The 25,852-nt window shown below is 42.2% G+C and overlaps 1 protein-coding gene across 1 annotated transcript in view; it reads right to left on the bottom strand.

The window, feature by feature from the left end:
• Window positions 1–259: 259 nt before the first annotated feature.
• LOC138637383 (zinc finger protein 585A-like) overlaps window positions 260–25,852 on the bottom strand; it is a 64,188-nt gene continuing 38,595 nt past the window's right edge. Inside the window, exons 5-7 of the mRNA XM_069726045.1 lie at window positions 8,438–9,366; window positions 4,442–5,405; window positions 260–1,337 (exon numbers count right to left, since the gene is read on the bottom strand). Of these exons, the coding sequence (XP_069582146.1) occupies window positions 391–1,337; window positions 4,442–5,405; window positions 8,438–9,366 (2,840 nt within the window). The 3' untranslated portion in view covers window positions 260–390. The remainder of the gene's footprint in view (window positions 1,338–4,441; window positions 5,406–8,437; window positions 9,367–25,852) is intronic.

Genomic DNA, 25,852 nt, shown 5'->3' on the forward strand with positions numbered 1-25,852 from the left:
ACGCAAGTCTAATATGTATGGAATGGCATTTATACCCCTGACAAATTTACCTTAAAATTCAAGTCTTGTGTGAAGATTTTGAAGCAAATTTGCCACAAAAAAGGTTTTCCCTTAGCTATTCCTCAGCAATTCTGTATCAGTATTTTGAGTCAAATTTGTTACCAGTGGCACATTATAGCCCATTGAAATATTTTTTTTTAAAGGGTCTAATCCTACTGTGCAATAGTGTTTATAAAATTGAATGGAAGAAAACATTAAATATTTGATACCTAAAGACATTTATTTTCAGAGATACATACATTTTGACTAAAAAGCAAACTGGCAAGAAATTACGGATGCAATTACAATAGAAATTACAAATGTAACAGGTATTCAGATCTGACATGGACATCATTCATCTACATGACATTTTTTCTGATGTTTAAGAAAATTTGGTCTCTGGGAATATTTCTTTTCGCATTTATCACAGCTGAATGGCTTTTCCCCAGTGTGTTTCCGTATATGTAAGACAAGGTGGGTGCTGTGCTTAAAGGCCACCCCACATTCTTCACATTTGTAGGGTCTTTCCCCAGTATGGGTCCTATGGTGAGTGATAAGATGGGAACTGGTTGAAAAGCCCTTTCCGCATTCAATACAACCATAAGGTTTTATGCCTGTGTGGATTCTTTTATGAGTAATGAGGGAAGAACTTTGTGCAAAACCTTTCCCACATTTATCACAAACATAAGGTTTCTCCCCAGTGTGGGTTCTCTGGTGAAGAATTAGGTAATTACTAATACTAAAGGTTTTATCACATTCAGGACATTTAAATGGCTTGTATCCAGTATGGAGTCTCTGATGCTTCTGCAGAGCTGAAGAATCTGTGAAGCGCTTTTCACAGTCAGGACAGGCAAATGGTTTATTCAGAGCATGGATTTTTTCATGTTTCCTCAAAAGAAAACGTTGAGTGAAACACTTATCACATTTTAAACAGATGTAGCAAGACACGCCTGTATGCAATTTCTGATGTTTTATGAGGTTTACTTTCAGCTTATACTTTTTGCCACATTCACTACAAGGGTAATGTCCGCAAATCCTTGGCTTAGTCTCATCCCTGCTGAACTTCACTCGTACACTGTTCTTTCTCTTAAGTTCTCTTATTTCATCATCGAAAAATTCTGAATATTCTATTTTATCTCGGTTTCGAAAGTTGTATCGGCGATTGGTGGTAACATTGTCCTCTTTTAATGAAATGTGAAGATCTTCTAAGTTATCCAGCAAATGTACACCTTCTACCGTCAATCCATCAGAGGTAAACAACGATGTATTCAGCTCATCTGTTCGATTGTTGGAGGCATCTACAAAAGGTGCACACCGTGAGAACCCGATCAACCAAAAAATAAAGTCAAGACATACATTGGATGAAAATGGAGATTCCAAAAATCATAGTATATTTCAGCCAATTAGGGAAGTAGATACATCAAATGAATCAATGCGATGTGCTTAGAGAAAACTGGAGCATTTACTTACATCATGTGAAAATGATGAAAATTGCAGGCAACTAAGACAATAGTAGATAGAAGCAAATGTACTCAGCTACACAATACTATATCATCATTGAGAAGACTAGCATAGCTGCTGCACATAAAATAGTGATTTTATCAAAGAACAAAAGCCTAGTAACGGATGTATAGGTGGAATCAAGGTCCATGTTGCCCACAGATCATGCAGCATAAAACTGGCGATAGAATCCCATTAAGCCCCATAAAAACTACTTTAAAATGCAAGTTCCTAAATTGTTATTTTGTGTGAAGTCTTCAATTTGAAATAGGATTACATACAGTAATTACATTAGCAAGCAACATTATTTTCACCAATTGCATATTCAGTTTTTCAAAATGTACACATTTTCCACTGTTTGCAATACACTAATCAAATAAGAACAAATTAACAAAACCTATATAATAAATGGTTTCTCCAAATTCATCACAAAAAAATCACTTTTACTGATTATTGCAGACTTAGAATTACTCTTTCCTTTCAAAAGAAGCTTCTTTAGTATTTAGGAGATCACCTTTGGCTGTTATGACCTGCTGCATACATCATGGCAGCATCCCAGAGGAATCTTTGCACATTCTTCAAAGGTTTCAAGTTCACTAATATTCTTGGGTTTGCATGCTGCAGTTGACATCTTCAAATGCCATCATAAGTTTTTTTATGGAGTTCAAGTAACGCAACTGTGCCAGTCACTTCAGAAACTTCTAGGACTTTATCAGAAACCAAAGCATTGGGAATTTTGAGGTACGCTTGGCATCACTGGTCTTTTGAAATGTCCAATGACATAGAAGCTTCAGGTCCAACATAGAAGACATTTTATCTTCTGTAATTTCCTTATTCTTGATTGAATCCATATTGTGCGCCACATGCTTTAGATTTCCAAATTCAGAAGTAAATCAGCCTTAGAGCATTTCCTGCTACCACCATGCTTCACAGAAGGCATCACTGAGCCACCACTATGTTTCAATGCTGGCATGACTGAGCCACAGTCATACCTCAGTGTAGGCACTACTGAGCCAACTCAATGCTTCAATGTAGGAATTACCAAGCCACCAGCACCATGCTTCACTGTAGGCAGTGTTCTTTTCAGTATATGCTTTATTACTTCCACCCCATAAATAATCCTGATCCAATAGCCCAAGTTTTCTTAAATTTCTACACAGACCAGAAACCTAAAACTTATGTGGTTTACTTACATGGTATTATATTGATTTCTTTCTTATACATTTGGGTCAGTAGATGTTTATGTCTTTGAATACCAGGAGTGGAGAATTTCAGAGTTTAGTATGAGACTATTGAGCAAACTGAAACCTCAGTGTCTGCTACCAACAAATCTTGCTGCAAGTCTACTGCAGTCACTAAAGCGTTTTTGACTATATGCCATTTCAGGAATGTGCTGGCACTCAATGAATGCTTCCTCTTTCTGCCACTTGTAGGTATAAACTATGAACTTGTGAACAATGTTTCCAAATGTATCTGTAGTAACATCAATACTGCCTTCGTTATGTTTTCGTATTATTTTCCAAGATAGTGAACACCACTAATCTCTTCTAAACTTGAAAGCCCAAGAATTTTAGCAAACTGGAGGTCAGTACTCATGAAGATTGGGCTAATATTCTTAAGTACTACTGACAGATGTTGACGTCTGGCTATGAATCATATTTGCAGCAGGTCATAACAGCTAGTGGTGTTCTACTATGTAGCAAAGATTTCTTATGAAGGGGTGAATATTTCCAGAACAGCAATAATCAGTAAAAGTACCAATTTGTATTAAATTTGGAGAATTCACGTGCTACATTAGTTGTGTTGAGCAATTTTTAAGATCTAGTTGGGTGATTTATTGTAACAAAAAGTTAGCAAATTTTGCTAATAAACCCAATTTGCAAAGTGTATTGAGGTGAAAGGGAATAACTGATTGCAACTGTAAATGACAAATGTTCAACAAGCTCTACAGCAGACATAGTAGCTTCACTACTGCCCTTTCACAAAGCAATGTAACAGTGATTTAACTTTATTAATAAAGATAGTAGCAAAGTCATGTTTGTGACAGACTGAAAAGCTCCTCTATCAAGATCTTCAATATTAACAACCACTCTACAAAATATGGCAGGCAAGGATAAAAAGCAGAGGACAATGGCAGTAACATCAACAAACCTCTTGTTAGTAGCTTGCAGCAGTTAGTGTAATTACTGGTTATCTTGGCTCAGCCAGTGCAGTAAGTGTCATGCTGTTATACAAGAAATAACAAGAACAGTTTCACTGTAAGCTGTTGAATGGGATGCATATACCAGTAAGGACATCTTTCGAACCTCTAGTTTCAACATCTATTGGCCAATAATAAAGGTTTTGTATTTCAAAAAAATGGCATGATAATGTAGAAACTTGCAAGGAAATGGAAAGACATGCCCATCCACATCATAGGAAGAATCGTAAGGTGAGCACTGAGTGTAAAACCCTTATTGACGATCATCTGTTGGGGCCTTTGTACAAATTAGACTTCTCTGAGATTGGTGGGTTCAGCCAACATAACTCTAATGTGTATGGAGCGGCATTTACAACCTTGATAAGCATGCCTCAAAATTAGTGTCTTATATGAAGATTTTGATGCAAATTTAACGCAAAAGAATTTTGCTTTGAGTTATTCCTCAACAAATCTATATTCAAAATCCTAAGGACAAACTTTGATTTTACTGTGGAACATCATAACCAGTTAAAATTTAAAAGGGTCCAATTCTACTTGACAGGCACCCAACTGTACTGTAGAAGGGTCTATAAAGAAATACATGAAATATTAAAAACTTGGTATATAAAACATTTATTTTCAGCGATGAATATACTTTGGCTAAAAAGCAAATGGGCCAAAAAATTACAGGCATAACAAGTTCTCAGACCTGACATGGACATCATTCATCTACATGACATTTCTTCTTATGATTATTAAAATGTGATTTCTGGGAAAATTTCCTTGTGCATTTATCACAGCTGAATGGCTTTTCCCCAGTGTGTCTCCGTATATGTAAGACAAGATGGGTGCTATGCTTAAAGGCCAACCCACATTCTTCACATTTGTAGGGTCTTTCCCCAGTATGGGTCCTATGGTGAGTGATAAGGTGGGAACTAGTTGAAAAGCCCTTTCCGCATTCAATACAACCATAAGGTTTTATGCCTGTGTGGATTCTTTTATGAGTAATGAGGGAAGAACTTTGTGCAAAACCTTTCCCACATTTATCACAAATATACGGTTTCTCCCCAGTGTGTGTTCTCTGGTGAAGAATTAGGTAATTACTAATACTAAAGGTTTTATCACATTCAGAACATTTATATGGTTTGTATCCAGTATGGAGTCTCTGATGCTTCTGCAAGGTTGAAGAGTCGGTGAAGTGTTTTTCACAGTTAGGACAGGCAAATGGTTTATTCAGAGCATGGATTTTTTCATGTTTCCTTAGAAGACACCGGTGTGTGAAACACTTATCACATTTTAAACAGATGTAGCATGACACATCTGTATGCAATTTCTGATGTTTGATGAGGTTTAATTTCAGCTTATACTTTTTGCCACATTCACTACAAGGGTAAAGTCTACAAATATTTGGCCTGATCTCATCACTACTGAACTTGACTCGTACACCTTTCCTCCTCTTAAGTTCTCTTATTTCATCATCGAAAAATTCTGAGTATTCTACTCTAATTCTGTTTCGAAAGTTGTACTCGCGCTTGGTGGTCACACTGTTCCCCTTTAATGAAATGTGAAGATCTTCTTCTAAGTCATCCAGCAAATGTACACCTTCTACCGTCAATCCATCAGGGGTAAACAACGATGTATTCAGCTCATCTGTTTGATTGTTGGAGGCATCTATAAAAGGTGCACACTGTGAGAACCCGATCAACCAAAAAGTTAAAAAGTCAAGAAATACATTTGATGAAAATGTTGATTCCCTAAATAGTAATAAATTTCAGACAACAATTAGGCATGTAGGGACACCAAATGAATCAATGAATGTGTTTACAGAAAACTGGAACATTTACTTACATCATGTGAAAACGGTGTAAACTGCAGTCAACTTAGAAAGTCATTAGTACAGCTACAAGCAAATGTGCTCAACTACACAATACTTTCTCCTCACTGAGAAGACTAGCAGAGCTGTAGCACATAAAACAGTGATTTTTATCAAAGTCCATATGACCAGTATCTGATGCATAGGTGGGGAATCAAGGTCCCTGCTGCCCTCAGATCAGGCTGCATCAACATGACTATATAATCCCTCTTAGTCTCTCAAAAACTACTTTGAAATGCAAGTCGCAAAATTTATATTTTGTGTGAAATCTTCAATTTGAAACGATTGCATAATGGCATGAGGAATCAAAATTATTCACACCCCATTGCAAATTCAGTTTTTAGAAATTTACAAGTGTTTGGATGTTTGCAATACACTAATAAAATAAGAACAAATTAACTAGTTTAACAAAACCTATAGAATAAGTGGTTTCTCCAAATTCAAGAAAAATATTTCACTTTACTGACTAATGTAGTCTCAGAATTATTGTTTCCTATCAAGAGAAGCTTATTTAGTACTTCGGAAAGCACCTTTGGCTGTTACGACCAGCTGCACACATGATGGCAGCATTCTTGAGGAAACTTCACAAATATTCTTGGGTTTGCATGCTGCAGCTGACTTCAAATACCATCAAATGTTTTTTTACTGAGTTCAAGTGAAGCAACTGACAGCCACTTCAGAAACTTCTAGGACTTTATCTGAAACCAAGCTATGGTGAATTTTGAGGTATGATTGAGATCACTGATCTTTTGAAATGTCCAATGCCACAAAAGCATCAGCTCCAACGTAGAATACATTTTTTTCCTGTGCTTTCCTGATACTTGATTGAATCCATATTGTGCACCACATGCTTTAGATGTCCAGATGCAGAGGAAGTAAATCAGCATTAGAGCATCTCCTTCTACCATCATGCTTCACTGCAGGCACTGAGCATCAACTATGCTTTAATGCTGGCATGATTAAGCCACCACCATGCCTCAGTATAGGCACTATTGAGCCAACTCCATGCTTCAATGTAGGTATTACCGAGCCACTGGCTCCATGCTTCACTGTAGGCAGTGTTCTTTTTCAGTGTACGTTTTATTCCTTCCACCACATATACTGCTCATCCAAAGGCCCAAATGTTCCAGCTTTGTTTCACTGCTACACAGACCAGGATTTTAAAGCTTATGTGATTTACTTACATGGATTTAAGTATATTAAGTCTTCTTTCTTATACTTTTGGGTCAGTAGAGGTTTAGATCTCTAAGATCAGTAGTGGAGAACTTCAGAACTTAGTATGAGACTACTGAGCAAACAAACCTCAGTGCTTGCTACCACCAAATCTTGCTGCAAGTCTATTGCACCTCTGGAATATGGTGGCAACCAATGACTGGTTCCGCTTCCTGCTACTTGTAGGTATAAACTTTGAACTTGTGAACAATGCTTCCAAAAGTATCTCTAGTAACATCAAGACTGCCTTTGTTATCTTTTTGTATCCATTTCCTAGTTAATGCAAAGCATTAATCTCTATTAAACTTGTTGGTTCACTCTCTTGATAGCCCAAGAATATTAGCAAAGCAGAGGTTTATGCAAACATTCCTAAGGACCAATGACAAAAGTTGGTGTCTGGCTATAAATAATATTTGCAGCAGGTCATAATAGCTAAAGGTGTTCTACTAAGTATCAAAGACATTTCTTATGAAGGAGGTGAATATTTTCCAAAACTACAATAATCAGTAAAAAGTACCAATTTGTATTTAATCTGGAGAATTTACTTGCTACATTAGTTGTGTTGAGCTATTTTCATGGTTCTTGTTTGGGTGATTTATTGTAAAATGCAGAAAGTTTGCAAATTTTGCTAATAAACCCAATTTGCAACTTGTGGTGGGGTGAGGGGGAATAACTTTGATTGCAACTGTACGTGACAGATGTTAATAAAGTTCTACAGCAGACATAGCTTCACTACACTACAGCCCTTTCAGAGTGCTGTAACAGTGATTTAATTTTTTTAATAAAAATGGTAGCAAAGTCCCATTTTTTGACAGAATGAAGATCAAAATCATCAATATTAACAACTCCTTTACGCAGGTATGGCAGGTAAAGATAAAAAAAAGCAGAAGACAATGACAGTAACATCAAGAAACCGCTTGTTAGCAGTACATTTTCTGTAATTACTACTTATCTTGGCTCAGGCAGTGTGGTAAAATTGTCATGCGGTTATACAAGAAATAACAATAACAGGTTCACTGTAGGCTGTTGAATGGGATGCATATATACCAGTAAGGAGATCTTTCAAATCTCCAGTCTTAACATCTATTAGCCAACAATAAATCTTTTGTATTTCCAAAAATGGCATGATCATGTAGAAGGTTGCAAGGAAACTGAAAGACCTGCCCATCCACATCAAATGATGAATGGTCAGGTGAGCACAGAGTTTAAAACCCTTCCTGTCGATCATCTTTTGCACATATTAGACTTCTCTGAGATCCAACGTAGCCCTAATGCGTATGGAGTGGTATTTACAACCTTGATAAACATGCCTCAAAATCCATTTCTTATATGAAGATTTTGATGCAAATTTGCCACAAAAGAATTTTGCTTTGAGTTTTTGCTCAGCAAATCCGTATCAAAATCATAATGGCAAACTTTGATTTTACAGTGGAACATTATAACCAAATAAAACTAAAAGGGTCCAATTCTATTTGACAGGCACCCAACTGTGCTGTAGTAACGTTTATAACAAATAAATGGAAGATTAAAAAATTGGTATATAAAACATTTATTTTCAGAGATATATACATTTTGACTAAAAAGCAAATGGGGCAAGAAATTGCAGGGGTCACAGGTACTCAGACCTGACATCATTCATCTACATGACATTTTTTCTGATGTTTAATAAAATGTGTTCTCCGGGAAAATTTATTTGTGCATTTATTACAGCTGAATGGCTTTTCCCCGGTGTGTTTCCGTCTATGTAAAACAAGATGAGTGCTGTGCTTAAAGGCCACCCCACATTCTTCACATTTATAGGGTCTTTCCCCAGTATGGGTCCTTTGGTGGGTGATAAGATGGGAACTAGTTGAAAAACCCTTTCCACATTCAATACAGGCATAAGGTTTTATGCCTGTGTGGGTTCTTTTATGTGTAGTGAGGTGGGAACTTTGTGTAAAACTTTTACCACATTTATAACAAACATACGGTTTCTCCCCAGTGTGTGTTCTCTGGTGAACAATTAGATAGTTACTAATACTAAAAGTTTTATCACACTCAGAACATTTATATGGTTTGTATCCAGTATGGAGTCTCTGATGCTTCAGCAAAGTTGAAGAATCGGTAAAGCGTTTTTCACAATCAGGACAGGCAAATGGTTTCTTCACCTTGTGGATTCTTTCGTGTCTCCTCAGAATACACCGATGTGTGAAACACTTATCACATTTCATACAGATGAAGTACGACATGCTGGTATGCAATTTTTGATGTTTAGCGAGGCTCGATTTCTGCTTAAATGTTTTTCCGCAATCATTACAAGTGTAAAGTCCACCAATCCTTGGCTCTAGTTCATCACAGCTCAACTTGACTTGTAAACCTTTCTTCCTCTTCCTCTTAAGCTCTCTTATTTCACTGTCGAAAAATGCTGAGTATTCTATTTTGACTATATTTCGAAAGTTGTACCGGCGTTTGGTGGTCACACTGTTCTCTTCTATGTCATCCTGTAAATGTATACCTTCCACTGTCAATCCATCAGGGGTAAACAACGATGTATTCAGCTCACCCGTACGATTATTGGAGGAATCTACAAAAGGTATACACTGTAAGAGCCTGGTCAACCAAAAAGTAAACCAGTCAAAATATACAAGTAGGAACCAAGATCAGCGCTGTCTTTGGACAGGGGCTGGTAGATTACTTCCATAAGCATTTATTCATAACATTGAAATAAATTTAAAAAAAAGTTAAAAAACAATGTCCACACAACGCGTTTCGGCTGCACTGCAGCCTTCCTCAGGTGTATAATGCGCAGCCTTATATCCTTTACCATCTGAAAGGAGGAGGAACAGAAGGTAGAGGGTGTGCATATTTAATTTCATTTAGAAGCTTAATCCTACTATGGCGACCTGACCATAATACTTTATTAACGTAACAGATTATTGCACTAGCCTGATCACTCTATTTTGAGTCTCTATTCCTAAATCTTGTCCTGAATCAAAAATAATGAAAAAAGAATATAAATGTGTATTATAATACTTAAAGGGAACCTGTCACCCCCAAAATCGATGGTGAGGTAAGCTCAACGTCATCAGGGACTTATCTACAGCATTCTGTAATGCTGTAGATAAGCTGCCGATGTTACCTGAAAGAGGAGAAAAAGAGGTTAGATTATACTCACCCAGGGGCGGTCCCGCTGCGGTCTGGTCAAATGGGTGTCTCAGGTCCGCTCCGGCGCTTCCCATCTTCCATGACGTCCTCTTCTGGTCTTCACGCCACGGCTCTGGCGCAGGAGTACTTTGTCTGCCCTGTTGAGGGCAGAGCAAAGTACTGCAGTGCGCAGGCGCCGAGCCTCTCTGACCTTTCCGGCGCCTGCGCACTGCAGTACTTTCCTCTGCCCTCAACAGGGCAGGGCAAAGTACCCAGTGGCCAAAGGCAGGAACAGCTACCTTCAGCCGGGCTGCTGTACACTGCTACCAAGGCGAAGCTGACCCAACATTGGGGGCTAAGACTAACCAAGGGGTGGAAGAGATGGAGGAAATGCTGCATGAAGTAGACCCCGTGCAGGCAGCCCGGGCAGATAATCGACAACAGCATCGACAGGTCATGTGGGTTAATGGGAAACGTATGCAGGGAATTAATGAATCCGTGGCAACTTTGACCCTTGTGAAGCCTCATCTCGTCCGGGACCAAGAGAAGACGGACCAGACAGTGGCAGTCCTTGTAGCAGGGGGAGCTATACATCGACTGCCCACTGCCAGGATTCACCTGAACTGGGGAGTCGGGGATGGCCTTGTTGAGGTTGGCTTAATGGAGGATTTGCCTGCAGACATCTTGCTGGGAAATGACTTGGGGCCCATGTTGTCTGCATTCTCGGTTGCCCCTCTGGCTGAGACATATCCTGTGACCACCCGGAGACAAGCTCGAGCTGCGGAGGCAGAATCACACTCAGAGGAGGCCCAGGTAAGACATCCCAGCCCTACACGTATTGCCATAGCCAGACACATTTCTTGGGCCACCCCAGATGAATTTAAGAGGGAGTTACTTGAGGATCCTTCATTGGAGGGATATCGTGGGAAGGCACAGGAGGGGAGAGGGGTACTGGAAGGGGAACAGTTTGTATAGAAGCAGGGACTCCTCTACCGGATCACAAAGCGGCACCACACAGGGACAAGCCCCACTATAAAACGACAGCTGGTAGTTCCCAAGAAGTATAGGCAGGAGTTACTGCGAATCTCTCATGACATACCCTTGGCCGGGCACTTCGGCATCAGTCGCACCAGGCATCGTCTGACACAAAACTTCTTTTTGCCGGGAGTAACCTATGATGTTCGTCAGTCCATCAGGGAAAAGGTATATATTGACAGTGGTAGATTATGCCACACGGTATCCAGAGGCGGTTGCGTTACCTAACATACTGGCAGAGATGGTGGCGGCCGCCCTGCTCCAGGTTTTCTCACGGATTGGATTTCCCCGGGAGATTATCTCTCTCCACCAACTGTGTAAGCTGTGCGGCGTAAAGTCCATTAGAAGCGCCCCGTACCACCAGCAAACCAATGGGTTGTGTGAACGCTTTAACTGGACTTTAAAACAGCTCATTGGGACTTTTACCAGGACCTACAGGGACTGGGAGAAATTCTTGCTACACCTCCTGTTTGCCTATCGGGAGGTGCCCCAAGAATCCACGGGGTTCTCCCCGTTCGAGCTGGTATATGGGAGACGGGTAAGGGAACCCCTAGACTTAGTGCTAGAACACTGGGAAGGGGAGGGCCTCATAGCACAGAAGGGGTACCTATTGTTCCCTATGTGCTGGGATTCCGGGACCGCCTACAGGAGCTGACCCAGGCTGTACGTGAGAACATGCAGGTGACCCAGCAGCGCCAGCGCGTATGGTACGATCGGAGGGCCAGAGAGCGCACCTTGGAAATAGGACAGAAGGTCCTGGTGTTAGAGCCCACTAAGCAGAACAAGTTCCAAGCTGCATGGCAGGGGCCCTACCAGGTAGTGGGGAAAATAGCCGACACAACCTATAATGTCACCGATTGTCATGACCCCAGGGTTATCCGCATGTTCCACATGAATATGCTGAAGCCCTACCGGGAGCGCCCTGAAGAGGTAGTGGCCATCTGTGCACCTGAAGCAGAGGATTTAGCCGAACTTCCCTTGCCGGATGTCTTAGGGGAAAGGACTCAGTCTAAAACATGGGACCAGGTACACTTGGGTAAAAACCTAGGCCGCCGGGAGAGACAGCAGGTGGAGGAGTTGTTGAGGCAGCGACAGAGGATGTTTTCGGGGAGACCAGGGTACACTCGCCTGGCACAACACAAGGTTGAGACCCAGGATCAGACCCCCCTGCGACAAAACCCCTTCCGCGTCCCTGAGTCTGTACAAGAGATTCAAGAGATGTTGCATTTAGGGGTCATTGAAGAGTCAGATAGTCCCTGGGCATCCCCCGTAGTGTTTTTGCCCAAGAAGGATGGGACTACACGGTTTTGTGTAGACCAACGTAAGCTCAATGAGAAAACAGTGACGGATGCATATCCCATGCCGCGTGTGGATGATTTGTTAGACCGGCTGGCGGGGCAAAGTATTTGACCACCATCGATCTATGCAAAGGCTACTGGCAGATTCCCCTTAGTCCTGATGCTATTCCCAAGTCGGCAATTGTCACCCTGTTCGGCTTATTCCAGTTTCGAGTTATGCCATTCGGGATGAAGAATGCCTCGGCGACCTTCCAAAGGCTGGCTGGCCGGCTTCTGGATGGTCTCCAGGACTATGCTTGCGCCTACCTGGACGACATCGCCATCTACAGTGCGACATGGGAAGAGCATCTAAATCACCTACAGACAGTATTGGACAGGATCTACCAGGCCGGAATCACCCTGAACCCAAACAAGTGTCACGTGGGCAAAGCAGAGGTTCAGTATTTAGGGCATTGGGTAGGAAATGGGAAACAGTGACCAGAACCAGCCAAAATTGAGGCCATAGCCAAATGACTCACCCCACGCACTAAAACCTAGGTCATGGCCTTTCTAGGGACAGCGGGGTATTACAGGAAATTTGTTACCAATTACAGGAAATTCGTTCCCAATTACAGCAGCGTAGCCAAGCCCCTCACTGATCTGACACGTAAGAAACAACCCCGCCAGGTAACCTGGACCCCAGAGTGTGAGGAAGCCTTCCGCCAGCTAAAGGACGCACTCACCAATACCCTTGTATTGGCCGCACCCGATCCAACTAAACGTTTCCTTGTTCCCACAGACGCTTCTATGTTTGGATTGGGGGCAGTACTGAGCCAAGTCGGGCCGGACAGCCAAGAACACCCAGTAGCTTGCCTGAGTCGGAAACTACTGCCCCGTGAAGTAAGCTATGCGTCCATCGAGAAGGAGTGCCTGGCAGTAGTATGGGCACTCAAAAAGTTGCAACCATATTTGTATGGACGACAGTTTTCCCTCCTAACGGACCAGATTGCTGTGGTGGAGTTTAGCCCTACAACCTCTAAACTTCACCATCCACTACAGACCCGGCAAACAAAACGGTAACGCCGATGGACTAAGTCGACAAACGGAACTTGTACCAACCCCATAAACTTCGGTCATCCCCAAACCGATCCGTTAAGGATCAGACTGTGTATGCCGATCGCGTCGCTGAAAAGAGGAGCCGTGTTACAGAACCACTCAGCACCCAGAATATGTTGTGCAGTTATATGTATGTATAATAGGTTCCATGTGAGATGCATGTCCCTAATGCATCAGCCCACAGGCTGCGCCCCTGGGCAGAGAGGACAAGATATTCCCCTTTTGTCCGCCCCCCCCACCTTTGTAATTCTCACAGTAAACATCAGCAGGCTCCGACCCCCTGCAGCTATTGTAATGTATGTCTGGCCTGCCGCTTTTCTATTGGCCTGCCCTCTGTATCTGTTTTATATATTCTCTGTCCTTTGAGTAAAGTGTTGTCAGACTGGAAATACGTGGAGAAGCAGTGATCTTTTATATGCGCCCATGTAACCAAGGAATTCCAGCCAGCGTCCTTCATTCAGACTCCAGCCAAAGCAAAGTGGACCTCCGGAAACACGGGGTGGTACTGAAAGAGGTACCCCAGATTGGTAGACCCCGTTACACCGATACCTGGCGAGTACTGTATTCCAGCAGATGTGCTCTGCTTGTGAGCAGCGCATGACGTCCCAGTTATGCGCTGCTTACAAGCATTAAGCAGCTGCTGGCACTGGAGCAGGACGCTGTGAAGGAGCGCCATATAGATGAGTGTAATTTTTTTTCTAATCTTTCCTGATGGGGCCATGAATACCAGGAACGGGATGGGGCCAATTATAAAAGAAAAAGGACGGGACCAATCATCAGGAACGGGATGGGACCAGTCATACCAGGATAAGGATGGGGCCATGCATACCAGGATAGGGATGATGGGGCCATGCATAGCAGGATAGGGATGAGGGGCCATGTGTATCAGAATGGGGATGAGGGGACCATATATACCAGGATAGGGGATATTACAGTACAGAATTAACAATTTTTTTGCTTCAATTTTTTTTCCTAATTCCCTCTTCTAAAACCTAGGTGCGTCTTATAGTCCAAAAAATAAGAGATAGATATATATATAGGGAGAGAGAGCGAGAGAGAGAGAGAAAGCCATTTATATGGATACACCAGGGTGGGCCATTTATGCCTTCAAAATGGCTGCCATGGTCAACACCCATCTTGAAAAGTTTTCCCCCTCCCATATACTAATGTGCAACAAACACAAAGTTGATATCACCAACCGTCCCCATTTTATTTAGGTTTATCCATATACATGATCCACCCAGGTGTATCCATATAAATGGCGCACCCTGTATATAGCTCTCTTCTCTCTATATAATGGATAGATACATCTCTGCATGAATGGGACTTTTGCATCAATATCAAAGTGTGTTTATTTAGTGGGATATTTCATTTTTCAGCTAACAATACTGAACTGGCAAAATAATCTAAGGTTTCCCCTCAAGGGTTTCTACGAGCCCTGAAAATAGATTACTGACATGCTTTGCAAAGGGTGTATTTCGGAGAAGGTCCATGTCCTGTGAGATTGCTGCACTTTCCACTCTTCAAGTTGTTACTCGATGTCGCATGGGAGCCAGCATTGCGAGGTCCAAAGGGTATAATGACTAGCCGGGGAGAAGATTGTAGTGGATTGTGTTAGGTTACCGCATGGAAATAGAAGTACTACTTTCAAGCAGATACGAGGGGCGTTCATTAAAGAGTTCCCTGGCCCAATGAAACTTGGTACAGTTATTAGTCCTTATCTACATAGGTGCCACCTAGGGGGACCCACTTCTCCCATCTCTTTAAGCAATTGTAAAGACCTCACTTGTAGAAGTTGACAGGTTGCTCCAAAAGCCACGTTATGACTTCGGAAATCAGAGTCTCATCATCTGAAAGATGCTTGCCTTTCAAAACTAACTTCATTGTTAGAAAGAGGTGGAAGTCCTATGGTGCGAATTCAGGTGATTAATGGGGGATGCTGTAGGATTTCAAAGCCAGAGAAGCATGCTTCCATTTGGGCAATATGCGAGTTATGAACTGGTGCATTGTTTTGATGAAGGAAGACACATTTGGTGTGCATGCCACATCTCTTGGTTTTGATAGCCTCCCTCAAATTCCGCAGCAGTGAAGCATAGTATGACCCAGTGATCAAGGTACCCTTTGCAAGGAAATCCATCAATACTACACCGTGCTGGTCCAAAAATACTGTGAGCATGACCTTGCCTGCCAAGGGATGGGCACGTGCCTTCTTTGGAGGTGGTGAGTTATGATGCTTCCATTGCATGGACTGGACTTTAGTCTCAGGTACATAATGAAAGACCCACCTTTCATCCTGTGCAATCAGTCTCTGGAAAAAGTCCTCCTGGTTTACATGCCACATTGTCAATAGAGCCTGAGAGCATTCAACTCATTACCGCTTCTGGAAAGGTGTGAGCAGCCGGGAAACCCAGCAAGCAGATACTTTATGCATGTGAAGATGGTCTTGGATGATTTTTTTCCACGGACCCCACACTAATCTTGACATTTTGGGCTAGGTGGTGAATGGTTACACAGCAATTTTGCCAAAAGGCGACCTCCACTTGCTGGATGTTGTGCTCATCAATAGAGTGGGGTCGCTCTGGAATTGGAGCTCTTTGCACCAAAGACCAAACACATTTGAATTGACGATGTTAGCTCTTGACTAAATCATATGATGGGGAATCACCATAAACCTCTTTCGTTTCATCGAACATCTCCTTTAATGTGTGGCCATTCAAATAAAAAAACTTGATTACTGCTCTGAATTCACACCACTTCAGCACCTGTAAAACCAAGACCATTATCAGTTCTGAGTTGCAAATTGGCAAGTAACCTAACTTATCTCATTACACATGTGCAGATTCAGCGTCCTGTGATAAATTGAAGTGGGTCAAGGGAAATCTTTAATGAACGCGTCTTGAATTAGCAGTAATTTAGGATCATGCTTGGGCAGGGATAGAGGAAAGGAGAGGAGAGGGGAGAAAACAAAAGAAAAAATGTCCAACTTTTACCCATTGCCTCAGAGGGGGCATTATCTTGATACATTTCTTCCATATGTAGCAGAGGAATTTAAGGCAATAGAGACTTTGCGGTGGGAAGAGGAAACAATTTTAAAAAGTTGAGAAGGAAGCAGTGAAATGTCTACAAAATAATGAAAGGATCATGATCAGGCAAGCGGATAAAAGGTGTGGAAGTGGTCATACAGAATGTTGGGAATTACATCATGGAGACACATAATATTCTATCAGATGAGATATTAATCAGTAGTGGACATAGATCCATCAACCAAATTTTAATCACAATACCAACAATTGATAGAGACATATAAAATAAAGGTAATAAACATGAAAGGAAGGAGATTTGTAATCAACCCTACACTAAGAGCAATATTTTATCACCTGACAAAAATTCATAAATACCCAGAGATACCACGGGGTCATCAGATTATAACGGGTATTTAATTTCTTACAAGTTCCCTGTCACACAACATAGATTTATATTTATAGGATTATGTAAAAAAAACTTCCCTCTTATTTGAGGGACTCTACACAACTGATAATATTAGGTGGGAGGATAACCATTTATTCTTAACATTGGACGTTACAGCCCTTTACTCCAATATCGATAAACTAGGGCTGGAATCGGTTGAATTTTATCTTGACACAGATCAGACAATGAAACTAGAGCAGAACCATTTTTAACTTGCAGGTCTGAGGTTCATATTATAAACATAATATTTTTTAATTTGAGAGTAAACTGCACCCTCAACAGCTCGGGACTGCAATGGGAACCTGAGTCACTCGAAGTTTTCCAAATCTGTTATGGGGCGTTTTGAGTACCAGTCCTTGATAATGTCCGGCAAATATATGATGCACATCAAATACTTTCTGAGATATATTGATGACCTAATGATAGAATGGAGTGGTACAGAACAAGAAACGCTTCACTTTGAGAACAGATTGAATCAAAATGGCTGGGGACTTGTCTTGAGGGCACATATATTGAAGGACTTTATTGTTTTTCTAGATTTGGAATTATTTCACACAAATCACATAGTTGAGTAGAAATATAAACATAAGGATGAATGACCTCGGGGAGATCAAAACATCCAACACCGCGGAGACACGTGATGTGTTTCTCAACGCAGTAATCCAGAACACTGCTCCCATCCCTTATTGGAAATATGCAAATGCATGTAGAAAAGCCGCGGAGACACCATCACGTGTTTCTCAACGCAAGCAATAAATAGCCAGGTCTTTTCACTGCGCTGAGAAACACGTGATGGTGTTGGATGTTTTGATCTCCCCGAGGTCATTCATCCTTTTGTTTATAGTCCTTATACTAGGCACTGCTCCTAATAGCCAGTTTCCTACTCCACACTGATGAGGGGCAAATACACCGAAACAGCTGTCTGTGGATGGATACCATGTTTTGGCATAGGTGGTTTTTCCTTTTGGATGCTGCCCTTCCCGTGGTTGTTCCTTGCCAGTGAAAAACCTGGCTATTTATTGCTTGCGTTGAGAAACACGTGATGGTGTCTCTGCAGCTTTTCTACATGCATTTGCATATTTCCCATAAGGGATGGAAGCAGTGTTCTGGATCACTGCGTTGAGAAACACGTGATGGTGTCTCTGCAGCTTTTCTACATAGTTATGAGTAGGACACACTTCAAACTGGCTGGCGTAAATGGTTATCTAGCCTTTGGAAGTGCCCATTTCCTCAAATGGAAGAAAAATATTCCAGCGAGTCAGTTCCATTTTATTAGAATAACATTGTACCTTGACCACTGATTGTATCAACCAATCCCAAACCCTAGAAAAAAAAGATTTAGTGAAAAGGGATAACCCAAAAATTTGGTCACATCGGCTTTTCAAAGAAATCAGAAATAAACGCAATCAGACTGTCTTATTAAACAAAGTGAGGATGGCAGGCTAATAAAAAGGAGGGGAGATTTAACTTCATCACAGCGTACAATCGAGGGAATCAGTACATTCGGAATACTTTAAAAAACAAAACAAAAAAAAACAAACACTGGTGTTTACTGATGTAAGAGCCCATATTTAAAATGACATTACCCAAGAAATCACAGATCACCTTTAGAAGGGGCAAAACGTTCAAGAATATGATAGCCCAGAGTAAACTAAAAAAAGAAAAAAAGGGGGTATTTAGGAGGTTACAATGGTATTAGCACACAAATCATATGCAAGGGGGGTTAGATCAATGTTAGGAAATGCTGTAGCTGCAAAATCATTACTCTTGGAATAAACTACCGTATATACTCGAGTATAAGCCGACCCGAGTATAAGCCGACCCCCCTAATTTTGCACCAAAAAACTGGGAAAACTAATTGACTCGAGTATAAGCCTAGGGTGGAAAATGCAGCTGCTACGGGTAAATGTTAAAAATAAAAATAGATACCAAAAAAAGTAAAATTAATTGAGACATCAGTAGGTTAAGAGTTTTTGAATATCCATATTGAGTCAAGAGCCCCACATAATGCTCCATACAGTTCATTATGGCCCCATAAGATGCTCCATACAAAATAGGCCCCATATAATGCTCTATACAGTTCATTATGGCCCCATAAGATGCTCCATACAAAATATGCCCCATATAATGCTCCATGCAGTTCTTTATGGCCGCATAAGATGCCCCATATAATGCTACATTCAGTTCTTAAATGCCCCGTATAATGCTCCATGCAGTTATGGCCCCATATAATGCTCCATGCAGTTATGGCCCCATATAATGCTCCATGCAGTTATGGCCCCATATAATGCTCCATGCAGTTATGGCCCCATATAATGCTCCATGCAGTTCTTGCCATGCATTGTGCCACATGCAATGCTGCTGCTGCACTTAAAAAAAAAAAAAAAAAATGACATACTCACCTCTCATCGCTGCTCCTCAGCGTCCCGACTCTCCACACTGACTGTTCAGGCAGAGGGCGGCGCACACTAATACGTCATCGCGCCCTCTGACCTGAACAGTCACTGCAAGAGGACGGGAAGACGAGGCGGCGGTGGAATGCGGAAAGGTGAATATGACATACTTACCTGCTCCCTGCGCTCCTGACGCGGTCCCTGCATGTCCCACGGACTTCGGCAGCGGCAGCTTCTTCCTGTAGTGAGCGGTCACATGGTACTGCTCATTACAGTAATGAATATGCGGCTCCACCCCTATGGGGTGTGGGCACCATATCCCTGTTAAAAAAATTATTAAAATAAAAAAGTTATATACTCACCCCTGGGATCCACGAAGCTCTGGCGATACGCGCGCGGCTGCTGCCATCTTCCGTTCCCAGGATGCATTGCGAAATTACCCAGATGACTTAGCGGTATCGCGAGACCGCTAAGTCTTCTGGGTAATTTCGCAATGCATCGCCAGGAACGGAAGATGGCTGCAGGCGCGTGCGGCTCAGCGGACTACAGAGGGTGAGAATAGCAGGTTTTTTGTTTGTTTTTTTATTATTTTTAACATTACATTTTCTTACTATTGATGCCGCATAGGCAGCATTAATAGTAAAAAGTTGGGGACACATAGGGTTAAAAGCAGCGGTTACGGAGTGCGTTACCCGCGGCATAACGCGGTCCGTTACCGCCTGCATTAACCCTGTGTGAGCGGTGACTGGAGGGGAGTATGCGGGCGCCGGGCACTGACTGCAGGGAGTAAGGAGCGGCCATTTTCTTCCGGACTGTGCCCGTCGCTGATTGGTCGTGGCTGTTTTGCCGCGACCAATCAGCGACTTGGATGTCCATGACAGACAGAGGCCGTAACAAATTAATATCCGTGACAGAAAGACAGACAGAAGGACAGACAGAAAGACAGAAGTGACCCTTAGACAATTATATAGTAGACTAGATGGTAGCCCGATTCTAACGCATCGGGTATTCTAGAATATGTATGTATGTATATAGCAGCCACATAGTATATAGCACAGGCCACATAGTATATAGGAGTACTACGTGGCCTGTGGTATATACCATGTGGCTGCTATATACATACATACATATTGTAGAATACCCGATGCGTTAATATAGGCCATGCAGTGAATAACAGCCCACGTAGTATATAAAACAGCCCACGTAGTATATAACACAGCCCACACAGTATATAGCAGCCACGCAGTATATAACACAGCCCACGTAGTATGTAACACTGGCCACGTAATATATAACACAGCCTACGTAATATATAGCACAGCCCACATAGTATATAACGCCGCCCACGCAGTATATAACACTGGCAACGTAATATATAGCACAGACAAAGTTTGGAGTATCAACGGCACCAGGCGGTCTCGCAACAGACGGTTCAATAGCAGACGTGGGATCCTTATTAGGGCTCATACAGCACGTGTATATCCAGCAATGCATGGGTGGTGCTCAACAAAAAGTCGCAGACAGGTACCAAAAAAGAAGAAATAGATGTGGCACTCACCCGGGTGAGTGCCACATCTATTACTTCTTTTTTGGTACTAATATATAGCACAGCCCACGCAGTATAGAACACAGCCCACATACACGGTGTTCCAAATTATTATGCAAATTGGATTTAAGTGTCATAAAGATTTAATTGTTTTGTTTTTCAAATAAACTCATGGATGGTATTGTGTCTCAGGGCTCAATAGATAACTGAAATCAATGTTAAACACATGGGATAATTAGTTTTCCAGGTGATTCTAATTATAGGAAAACTACTTAAAAATGATGTTCCAGATTATTAAGCAGGCCAAAGGTTTCAAGCAATATGAGAAATAAAAAGGATCTCTTTGCTGCTGAAAATGCAATGCCTTGAACAAGGTATGAAAAAATTAGATACATCACAAAAACTTTGTGATCATCAAAGGCTACTTTCACACTAGCGTTTTTTTCAATACGTCACAATGCGTCGTTTATGGAAAAAAACGCATCCTGCAAAGTTGTCTGCAGGATGCGTTTTTGCCCCATAGATTAACATTAGCGACGCATTAACACACATCGCAACCGTCGTGCGACAGTTGCGCCGTGTTGTGGCGGACCGCCGGGAGCAAAAAACATTACTTGTAACGTTTTTTGCTGCTGACGGTCCGCCATCTCCGACCGCGCATGCGCGGCCGGAACTCCGCCCACACCTCCTTGCACCTCACAATGGGGCAGCGGATGCGCTGGAAAAATGCATCCGCTGCCCCCGTTGTGCGGCGCATTCACTGCTAGCGTTGGTACGTCGGCCCGAGGCAATGCGACGGACCGAGTCCGACGCTAGTGTGAAAGTAGCCATACTGTGAAAAGATTTGTGACTGAAACAGAGCACAGACAGAGTTCATGCAGATAAAGGCATAATGAGGAAGGTTTCTGCCAAATTCATTGGATTAAGAAAGCAGCTGCCAAAATTACAATGCAGCAAACAGTTATTTGAAGCTGCTGGTGCCTCTGGAGTCCCTCGAACCTTAAGGTGTATGATCCTTCAAAGGCTTGCTGTGGTGCATAAACCTACTATTCGGCCACCCCTAAACAGTGTTCATGAGCAGAAGCGGTTGCAGTGGGCCCAGATGTACATGAAGACTAATTTTCAAACAGTCTTGTTTACTGATGAGTGTTGAGCAACCCTGGATTGTCAGGATGGATGGAGTAGTGGATGGTTGGTGGATGGCCACCATGTCGCAACAAGGCTGCGACGTCAACAAGGTGGTGAATAAATCATGTTTTGGGCCGGAATCATGGGAAAACAGCTGGTGGGGCCCTTTAACCCCTTAGTGACAGAGCCAATTTGGTACTTAATGACCGAGCCAATTTTTACAATTCTGATCACTGTCACTTTATGAGGTTATAACTCTGGAACGCTTTAACGGATCCCGCTGATTCTGAGATTGTTTTTTCATGACACATTGTACTTCATGTTAGTGGTAACATATCTTCGATATTACTTGCGATTATTTATGAAAAAAACAGAAATATGGCGAAAATTTTTTAAATTTTGCAATTTTCAAACTTTGTATTTTTATGCCCTTAAATCAGAGAGATATGTCACAAAAAATAGTTAATAAATAACATTTCCCACATGTCTACTTTACATCAGCACAATTTTGGAAACAATTTTTGTTTTTGTTAGGGAGTTATAAGGGTTAAAAGTTGACCAGCGATTTCTCAGTTTTACAACACCAATATTTTTTAGGGACTACATCACATTTGAAGTCATTTTGAGGGGTCTATATGATAGAAAATAACCAAGTGTGACACCATTCTAAACCACATTTAAGAAGTTTATTAACCCCTTATGTGTTTCACAGGAACTGAAACAATGTGGAAGGAAAAAATGAACATTTAACTTTTTGTTTGCAAACATTTTACTTCAGAACCATTTTTTTTTATTTTCACAAGTGTAAAAACAGAAATTTAACCATAAATTTTTCTCCTGAATATGCAGATACCCCATATGTGGGGGTAAACCACTGTTTGGGCACACCTCAGAGCTTGGAAGAGAAGGAGTGCGGTTTTACTTTTTCAATGTAGAATTGGCTGGAATTGAGATCGGACACCATGTCGCATTTGGAGAGCCCCTGATAAATAGTAGAAACCCCCCACAAGTTACCCCATTTTGGAAACTAGACCCCTTAAGGAACTTATCTAGATGTGTGGTGAGCACTTTAAACCCCCAAATGCTTCACAGAAATTTATAAAGTAGAGCCGTGAAAATAAAAAATCCTTTTTTATCCCTCAAAAATGATTTTTAGCCTGCAATTTTTTATTTTCTCAAGGGTAACAGGAGACATTGGACCCCAAAATCTGTTGACCAGTTTGTCCTGAGTATGCTGATACCCCATATGTGGGGGGGGCACTGTTTGGGCACCCATCGGGGCTCGGAAGGGAAGCGCCGCTTGGAATGCAGACTTTGATGGGATGGTCTGCGGGCGTCATGTTGCCTTTGCAGAGCTCCTAATGTACCTAAACAGTAGAAACCCCCCACAAGTGACCACATTTTGGAAACTAGACCCCCCAAAGAGCTTATCTAGATGTGTGGTGAGCACTATGAACCCCCAACTCCTTCAACAGAAGTTTATAATGTAGAGCCATGAAAATAAAAAAAAAATCATATTTTTTCCACAAAAATGATCTTTTCACCACCAAATTTTTACTTTCACAAGGGTAACAGGAGAAATTGGACCCCAAAATTTATTGTGTAATTTATGCTGAGTAGGCTGATACCCCATATGTGGGGGTAAACCACTGTTTGGGCTCATGGCAGAGCTCAGAAGGGAAGGAGCGCCGTTTTGGAATGCAGACTTTGATAGAATGGTCTGCGGGCGTTATGTTGCATTTGCCGAGCCCCTGATGTACCTAAACAGTAAAAACCCCCAACAATCGCGTTTGTTTGTTTTTTGCGACCGCCAGTAAACGGTTAATTACCGATCGCAACCTGGGGGGTCGGTAAAAAAACCCTGAATCATGCTCTCTGGGGTCTCGGCTACCCCCGGTAACCGAGACCCCAGAGAAAATCCGACTCTGGGGGGCGCTATTCACTTTTCACCACTGGGCCGTTAATTAACGGCGCTGTGGTTTAAGTACCCTTAACTGCCGCCGTTAAAAGGCGTATCGGCGATCGTTAAGGCTTCTTTCACACTAGCGTCGGAATCTCCCCGTCGCAATGCGTCGGGGAGAGATTCCGACGCTAGCGTTTAACGCTTTGCACAATGGGTGCAGCGGATGCATTTTTCCGGCGCATCCGCTGCCCCATTGTAATGTGCGGGGAGGTAGGGGCGGAGTTCCGGCCGCGCATGCGCGGTCGGAAAAAGCGGTCCGTCGGGAGAAAAAAACGTTACATGTAGGGTTTTTTTTTCCCGACGGTCCGCCAAAGCACGACGCATCCGTCGCAAGACGGATGCGAAGTGTGCAAATCCGTCGCAAATGCGTCGCCAATAGAAGTCTATGGGGAAAAAACGCATCCTGCAAGCACTTTTGCAGGATGCGTTTTTTCTGCAAAACGACGCATTGTGACGGATTTACAAAAAACGCTAGTGTGAAAGTACCCTAAGGGGTTAAGGTTTCTGAAGATGTGAAAATGACCTCTGTAAAGTAAATAGCGTTTCTGACTAACAACTTTCTTCCATAGTCTAAAAGCAGAAACGTGACTTCAGGAGCAAAATCATCTTCATGCATGACAATGCACCATCTCATGCTGCAAATAATACCTCTGAGTCATTGGCTGCTATGGGCATAAAAGGAGATAAACTCATGGTGTGGCCACCATCTTCCCCTGGCCTCAACCCTATAGAAAACCATTGAAGTATCATCCAGCACAAGATCTATGAGGGTGGGAGGCAGTTCACATCAAAACAGCAGCTCTGGGATGCTATTCTGACTTCATGCAAAGACGTACAAGCAGAAACTCTCCAAAAACTCAAGAATGCAAGAATTGTGAAGGTGATATCAAAGAAGGGTTCCTATGTTAACATGTAACTTGGCCTGTTAGGATGTTTTGGAGTTAAATAGCTTTTTTGTTCAGTGAATGTGACCTCCTAATGCTGCAAATTCAACAAATGAGCATATTCAGTTCTTTAAAACATATCAAATGTTTAGAAATTCTACTGTGCCTAATAATTTGGAACAGTGCATTTTGAGTTTTTATTCATTTTGGAGATTATACTGTTATCATTGGGAGGTTTCTTCAATAAAATTCGATGTATACTCTAACGGGTGATGACTTTTACTAGACTGACTCATTTGCACCAACCATTTAGGAACATCTGAGAAAAATGTCATCTGCATAATAATTTGTAATGTAATAAATAATAATAATAATAATAATAATTATTATAATAATAATTATAATAATAAACAGTGTCGTATCTAACACTGGCCAGGTAGTATATAGCAGCCACGCGGTATCCAACACAGCCCACGTAGTATTTCGCAGTGTGGGCACCATATCCCTGTTAAAAAATAATTAAAATAAAAAATAGTTATATACTCACCCGGCGGGATCCAGCGAACTTCTGGCGATGAGCGCGGTTGCCGCCATCTTGCTTTCCCAGGATACATTGCGAAATTACCCAGATCACTTAGCGGTCTCGCGAGACCGCTAAGTCTTCTGGGTAATTTCGCAATGCATCTCTGTGACCGGAAGCTGGCGGCAGTCGCGAGCGCATCGTCGGACTACCGAAGGTGAGAATAGCAGGTTTTTTGCTTTTTTATTATTTTTAACACTATATCTTTTTACTATTGATGCTGCATAGGCAGCATCAATAGTAAAAACTTGGTCACACAGGGTTAATAACGGCGGTAACGGAGTTAGTTACCCGCGGCATAACGCGGTCCGTTACCGCTAGCTTTAACCCTGTGTGAGCGGTGACCGGAGGGGAGTATGGAGTGGGCGCGGACTGCGGGAAGTATGGAGCGGGCGCTGACTGCGGGGAGTATGGAGCGGGCGCCGGGCGCTGACTGCGGGGAGTATGGAGCGGGCGCCGGGCACTGACTGCGGGGAGTATGGAGCGGGCGCCGGGCACTAACTGCGGGGAGTATGGAGCGGGCGCCGGGCACTGAC

The sequence above is a fragment of the Ranitomeya imitator genome, chromosome 1, assembly GCF_032444005.1.
Source record: "Ranitomeya imitator isolate aRanImi1 chromosome 1, aRanImi1.pri, whole genome shotgun sequence".
In the NCBI taxonomy this organism is placed as follows: Eukaryota; Metazoa; Chordata; class Amphibia; order Anura; family Dendrobatidae; genus Ranitomeya; species Ranitomeya imitator.